Source organism: Panthera uncia, chromosome F2 (genome assembly GCF_023721935.1).
Source record: "Panthera uncia isolate 11264 chromosome F2, Puncia_PCG_1.0, whole genome shotgun sequence".
NCBI lineage: Eukaryota > Metazoa > Chordata > Mammalia > Carnivora > Felidae > Panthera > Panthera uncia.
In genome coordinates, this window is record NC_064812.1 from 9,712,600 (window position 1) to 9,720,302 (window position 7,703).

The window sequence follows — 7,703 nt, forward strand, 5'->3', positions numbered from 1 at the left end:
CGGAGGGGCCTGGAGCCGCTCTTTTTTTCGGAGAGAATTTACACGACAAGGAGAGATGCAAACCAGAAGCCTGGTGCAGAGAGGGCAGCGAAGCTTTCCCGGCTCACACCGAGAGCTCCACCTTCGCCGCATCTCGTCACGACTGGCAGTTGCCGTTCTGGTTCTTCGACGTATGTGAGGATGCGGCCCCCTGGCAACCTGATTCCTCCTAAGAGCTCTTCATTTTTAACGAAAGCAAAATATTAAACAAACTTGACTTGGTAAATGCAGTCACTATTATACATATGTACTTATACGGAAGTAATCTGATTTTGTTTTATTGCTTCCATAGGAATTGCAAAGGGAATTTTTACATTACAAGAAGCTCACTTTGTTACATTTGCTACATATACTGGCATGAATAAGACAAATCGGTTCCATTTTTGGACAGAAAGAAGAGAGATGCTAATTGCTGGTGAAGTGTAGTATTATTCTAAAAGGTAACGAGTACAGAAGCATTATGGGGTGTACCGTGTGTGTGTGCGCACGCGTGCGTGTATATTCAGGTCAACTCCAATGACAATCAAACTCTAAGCAGTCAGAGGCAACACAAATCTAAGGAACATTTATATGTTAGCTATTCAATGTCAAGGAAAAAAAAATGAGGCAAGTGTATACAGCAAAAACAGAATGATTAACAGTTTATTAAGAGTTTTAAATATCTACAAAAATATAGCCATACAAGTGAACTTCAACAAATCGTAAACTTTCAGTCTCCAAACTGGCTTGGACGTGACCCCCTACCCGCAGGATCTCCTACGGTCTCCTAGAAGGGACAAATAAAGCAAAGATCCACTTCTTGGGAACCATTATTTATCTAGGATATATAGAAGTCTACCGTGATTTAAAAACAACAGGAAAAAAAACCCCCGCAAAACCCACATCAACAGTTTACAAACAGACCAAGAGAAAGGGGTGAGAAACATTAATTCAAATGGTTTTCCTTTACATGCAATACATGCATTTTTAAATCACAGAGAAACATGAAATTTTGTAGAGCAAAGTTTGTTTTGCACTGAGTGCAAATGAATATATAACTCCTTTACTTATACCACTAAATTATATATATTTTCATACAAAAGCACACAGTGTTCATCTATAAAATGACATCCAAGTGGATGATGGTTGTTTCTGTGTGTCCCCCTGCTCAGATGTTTTTAAATGCACAAAGATTAACACCCTTCTTTAAAAATAGAGAAGAAAAAAAGGGGAATAGAAAACATACAACTTGGCCTATTATGTGGTGACACATTTTACCTGATCAAGAGGCAAAGTCCCAGTGACAGCTGAAGTAAGGTCATCCAACCCCCGTGCCGACTGCACTGCTATCCTGCAGATAAACATTCACGACACCGCCCGGGGAGGCCCGAGTATCATTTTATGGGTCTAGACAGCTAGGACCTTTTGCAAGAGGCTTCGAGACCCCGTACGTCAGTTTGTTAAAAACTGGAGGCATGCTTGTTCTTCTGCCACTTCCGTACATTTTTCTGTTCCTTGCAAAGGTGCCCAACAACCATATACACAACCTCTAACATGCCATTCTCAACTGTAGTTTTTCAAACAAAAAAGGTAAGAACTGAATTGTTTTTTGACCTACAATGTCTGATATGTATATTGTTCTTTGTAAAAAGAAACTGAATCTGAAAAGGCAATATCATTATAAACAGGTTATTCTATAAAAATGACCTAAGAGAATTTTATATGAGTTGCAAAGAAAGTTGCTCATTTTCTCTGTGTGATGGAATTCACTAAAATGCACATAATTTTAAGGAAACACTGTGGGGCTGGGAGCACATGTTACACGTGTAGTCTCGGTGGCCTCAATCAACAGAAGCTTCCGCTGACAATCCTTAGCACGCTTGATCACTAAAGCCATAGGCACTCTTTTGAAGTGTAATATAACAAATCCTAAACAGATGCATACAAGTTACAGTTCAAATCTTACAAATTAAAAGCCCATTTGGAGAATCTTTTGACTACGCAGATTTAAAACAATGCACAATATAAAAATGTAAATAATGCGCTTTGGAAGAAATCAAAATGTACACACTCTTCACAGGTGAACTAGTAGCTGTTTTAAATGTCTTTTTTTTCTTACACTAAATACAGATCTCATTTAATTAATGGAGCCACAGCAAAATACTACTATAGTTTCAAAGTATATTCTGTAAACTAATACATCTTATGATGTAAAAAAATATTGCACGGTTTGGTATGCCAAGAGTAAGCTCTAAGCTTCTCTCAAGTAGAATGGTCAACTCTCGGCACACAACACAGTATTACGAAAACTAGACGCTTTTTAAGTATGGCGACTTTAGGGTTGGTCATATTCTAGGAATATTATTCAAGAGATGTCTTCTTACCATAAACACGTTGAGGTATGCCTAGCACATGTTACTACAGGTCACAACATCTAAAACATGGGGACAACAAGCCACAGAACAGTTTTGCAGCCCCAAGATCAGCAATATATTTGTATGTATTTGCTTTTGCAGATAACCAGACACAAAAGCAATTCTATTTCTAAGCAGTTGTGTAGATGTTTAAGAAATACAGTAGACACCTGATGCATCTTCAACCCTCTGAAAGCACAATCTTTTAAAATTACCTGTTTGTGAAAAGTTTAAAATACACTGTTGAACTATGGAATGATGGGAGGCCAATACATGTCCAACTCTGGAAGCCAACAGGAAGCTCAAAAGAAACTATCGTGACAGAAGCCGACCCTCAAAAGGACTCTCAACCATATACAGCTCCACCGTTTCTAATGTGGTATGTGCCAAGATTTGGCTGAAGAGAAGTCTCACCGTTATTCCCAGGAAGCATGTTAACACACATTAAGTAAACCCTGAAAACTCAGCGGGGCCTTCATTTATAGGCTTTAGATCCTATGCTGAGGTCTTCATGAGCCACTCAGTACACACACAGATCTGGAAACTTCATCTCATAGACTGGGACAGACTGGTACTGGGCATGCCCAGAAGTAATGGTCAGTGTTCCCGATGGACTAGGAGGAGGGCTGTAAACAGAAGAACAAGCCACTGTCAGCAGGTGCATTTAAAGGCTGTTCGTTTCACCGAGCATCCCAACAACTACCCGCGAACAGCAGAGTAAGACTCCTCCTGTCACACTGCCGGCCAGCTACAAGGCTAGCTGGGAAAAGAGGTGGGGATACCAAGCTGGTTTTAAGTCTAAGCCAGACGTTGCCTCTTGAATATATGCAGATGTGATTTTTAATAACAGCATGACACATGCCCATTCTGGTTCAAACTTGCTCTGTTTCCCCAGCAGAAAAATCTTTCTTATGTACACATGTTGTCCTCTTTTGCTGACAGCACGGTATCTCATCATGTGGATATGCTGCAACTGATCGAATCCGGTGGATAAGTGCAAGTTCATTTCCACTTTCCATTACTATAAATAATGTTCACAGGTCTTATACATACACAATTTTATCCTGTCTCCAGGTTTACAAGGAGAATTTCTTCATCAAAGCGTACTCACAATTCTGACTTTGATACATATTGCCAGAATACCAGCAATTCGTACTTCCACCCGGAGTGTACCTGTTCTCTTTTGCTTCTGTTGTTCTTGGTTTTAAATCTTTGCCAATCTGGATTTTTAATTTTTGGGTTACTACCAGTGCTAAGTATCTTCGTAGATTTTCTGTTTCCTTTAAAATAAACTGTCTCTGTGCGTGCACAGCCTGTTGTACTCAGATGTTTTTGTCTCTTTAACATGGGAAACTAATTTTTTGTGTGTGTGTAAAACAAACACTTTTCCACAGTTTATTTTTTGAGTCTCAACCTTATGTTTTGGGTTTTGTTTTGCTAAATGCTTAAAAATCTTACCAAAGAAATCAATATGATTTTATGACTTCCAGGTTTTGTGTATGCTAAGGAAAACTTTCCCTACACTAAGATCATAAAAAAAATTAGAGAAAGACAAATATCATATGACTTCACTCATATGAGGACTTTAGGAGACAAAACAGATGAACGGAAGGGAAGCAAAACTAATGTAAAAGCAGAGAGGGAGACAAAACATAAGAGACTGCTAAAGCTAAAGAACAAACAGGGTTACTGGAGGGGTTCTGGGAGGGGGGATGGGCTAAATGGGGAAGGGGCACTAAGGAATCTACTCCTGAAATCAGTGTTGCACTAGATGCTAACTAACTTGGATGTAAATTCAAAAAATAAATAAAAAAAAAAAAAAAGTTAAAAAAATTTCCTGTATAAATTCTAGTATTTCTATGTGTATTTCTAAACAATGGGTTAAAATTTTCTATTTTGGTAAAACTCGTGAAGAATGCCCCCATGCTCCCTCCTTTGCTGGTCAACAGTCTTTAGCAGTTGCCCACACAGGATTTATTAAGAATTTTGTTCTTTTCCCTGAAAATCTAAACTCTTGTCTTTGCCACAGATATTTGTATTTCCAAACCCTTCTCTGGAATTCCCCCTACCTGCACACAAGTCCAATCCTCTGTCAGTACCAAAGATCTAGATCATGTCTTCCTACCCAGCAAGCTCCCTGTTTTCTTCCACAGCATGCTCCCCACTGCTTTATACTGGAGTCTTTCCACACTGTCTTTGGCATCATTTGTCCAAGAATAAAAAAATGACTGTGTGAACATTTCTGACTGAAACTACAGGTTCATCTGAAGAGAACGATGTCTTTAAGATACTAACTTTCTATTCAAAACAAGTATGAGTTTCCATGTGTAAAGTGCTCTTATGTGTTTTTCAGAGATTTATAATTATTTCATATAAGTCATATACAGTTCTGTTGAGTTTGTTAGTGATTTAGAGTTATGAACATACATAAATAAATTTTAATTACATCCATATGGTAATGAATTTAGTTAACGTACGCACAAATATTATCTAACTGTAAACAGTTCTCAAGTTATTCAGTTGATTCTATTTTCCTGGTATATTATTCTATTTCTGGGAACTAACAATTACTTTGTAATCACCATTCCAGAGTTTGTGACATCCCTTTATTTTTTACTGAGAGTTAATTTTCAGAGTGAAATGCAGGTTTTAAGTGTACTGTTTAACAAGAATTGACAAATGTATACCGTGGTGTAAGCACACCCCAGTAAAGATACTGAACACTTTTGTCATTCAACAAAAAGGTCCCCTGTGTCCCTAACCAGTCAGTTTCTCCCTACTCCCACGTGCCCACATCCAACAACTATGTTCTGATCTCTGCTACTGAAGATTAGTGTTGCTGGTTCCTGAATTTCATACAGCCTGTAAAAATGGTCCACACAAGCTATACTCTTTTGTCTGGTTTCTTTTGCTCATTTTTGTTTGTTTAAAACCAAAGAAAACGCGTTCCTTTTTACTGCTGAATAGTACCGCACTCTATTAAAGATAGCCCTATTTGTCTCTTGTCTCTCCGCTCTCCTGTTGAGGAACATTTGGTAATTATGAAAAAAGCTGCTAAGACATTCACGTACATGTCTTTCTGTGGAAATAAGTTTTCATTTCTCCAGGTAAGTACCGAGAAATGGGATTACAGGGTCAAGAGCAGGTATATGTGTAACTCCGTGAGTAACCACTAAAATCTTACCCAGTGATTGCACATTTTCTCTCCCGTGAGCAACGTAGGAGTGTTCTTCTATAATGTCCAATATACTGTTAGCTCATCCTATGAAATTTTGTCTTTCACATACTGTGTCACTCCGTTCTTGCATTACAATCTGGTTCTTTTTCAGTTTCCTTTTCTCCGCTCAAACATGTATATCTTTTCCTTTAAATTCTTTGGCGTGTGTGTGCGTGTGGCACATGTGCATGTGTGTGTATTTTTAGGTTCTTGTCTACTAATTCCAATAACTGGATCACCTGTGGGGCGATCCCCACAGGTGTATTTTCACACTTCTTTGCATTTCTTGTAATTTCCTTTCATTGCACTAAGGTCAAAGGGAATGAAAGAATGATGGAGTTTGAAGTGTAAGACTGTTCTGTTTCTTTTCTTGAGAATACAAATCCTTTCCCCTGTCCGGTGATTAGAGTAGGCAAATGAACAAGAAGAAATATATCAAACAAGACCAAAAACTCTGGGGGGTGCCTGGCTAGCTCAGTCAGTGAAGCGTGCAACTCTTGATCTCAGGGTTGTGGGTCTGAGCCCACAGTGGGTGCAGAGATTACTTTAAAAAAATAAAATCTTTAAAAAAAAACAAAACCAAAAACTCTATTGTGTAAGTTATCCAGAAGTACGCCTTCCTAATTAGGTAATCTTGGATGAATTACCTAACTTCTATGTGTCTGTTTCTATACTTGTCAAGTAAAATTAATCACTAACCTTTTTAAGGTCTGTTATAAATATTAAATGAAATAATGTACTTAGCACAGTGCCTAGAACAGCATAAGCGTTCCAAAAATATTAACTATTAGTAAGGGTTCAATAAATGCTATTAGATTTGCAATGCCAATAAAAGAGAATTAGCCATAATCATTATTCTAAAATATTAAAGCCACATAGCTAGGACAGTGTGATTAAATGTAATATGGTGGGTCCTAGCAACATTCCTTTTAAGAACATGAGTTATGGATATGAATTCTGATTTTTCCACTCAGTAGCTGGATGACCTTCAGCAAGTTACTGGATTTCTCTAAAGCCTCAGTGTTTTTACCCAGAAAATGAAAAAAATAGCTACTTACCTAAGCTTTTCAGGGCTGTCGTGACAATTAGCAAAAGGAACAGATACAAAACATGTAGTGTAAGATCAATTACAGTCTAGACAGTTACTGTTATAATTAACAGGCAGCAGGTAAGTAAGTGCCCACATACATCGATTTTCTCTGAATCTAAGGTATGTCACATACTGCATATTACTGTCTGAGTCTCTGCTCTGAAATTCTGTGAATGAGGAATTCGTCGCTTAGTGAGGGTGGCAGGAATGGTGGGGGGAATGCCTAGAATGAGATGTGATACTGATGACAACATATTTTGCATACAATGGCAGAAAAAAGGCTGAACTAAAAGAACATGTGGACCACACAGCACGTACCTGCCTCTCCTGTTTACAGAACACTGGAGTTGAAGCAAAGCATGCTTAGCTAATCAAGTTAAAATATAAATTATACCGCTGATGTACAAAAAAAATTCCGAAAGCACAGCTCTGAACTCTGGCTCCAACACGGTGCCACGTCAGACAAAGGTCCCCTTCCACACTGAGGTCAGCAGAAGAACGTGAGTAAGCGCTTTTGTCTGCTTAGACCGAACCTGCCACTGCCTCTCTGAACCTGCCACTGCTTCTCCGTCTTGGGCTTTGCGACTTAATAACCAACACAAGCAAGTAGCCGAGTGACCAAATGTGTTAGGTACCAAATGTTTAGGACATAAAATAACTTACAACAGGACTAAAATGGATACGACTTAGGACCACCCAAGGAAACTTTAGCAATTGTAGTGAGCCATCCACACAGGTACAATCGGTCTTGCCCTGGAAAGAACTGTGAGGTTGAACCGTATGAAACTGCAGTTTTTTTGCAGATCAAAATGGTTAAATATGACAAATTATCTGGTTAAGTTTATCATTAGAATATGAGTCTCCCAAATTACCCAGATCTTTTGGGACCACGGGGGGGGGGGGGGGGGGGAGGGAGGAAGGGGGGAAGGAAGGAAGGGGGGGGGGGGGGGGGGGGGGGGGGGGG

General features: G+C 39.0%; 1 protein-coding gene across 3 annotated transcripts in view; it reads right to left on the reverse strand.

Moving 5' to 3' along the window:
- Window positions 1-654: 654 nt before the first annotated feature.
- Window positions 655-7,703, reverse strand: part of EFR3A (EFR3 homolog A) — a 105,321-nt gene continuing 98,272 nt past the window's right edge. For all 3 annotated transcript variants that reach the window (XM_049632902.1, XM_049632905.1, XM_049632903.1), the window contains one exon: window positions 655-3,058. In XM_049632902.1, the coding sequence (XP_049488859.1) occupies window positions 2,953-3,058 (106 nt within the window). In that variant the 3' untranslated portion in view covers window positions 655-2,952. The remainder of the gene's footprint in view (window positions 3,059-7,703) is intronic.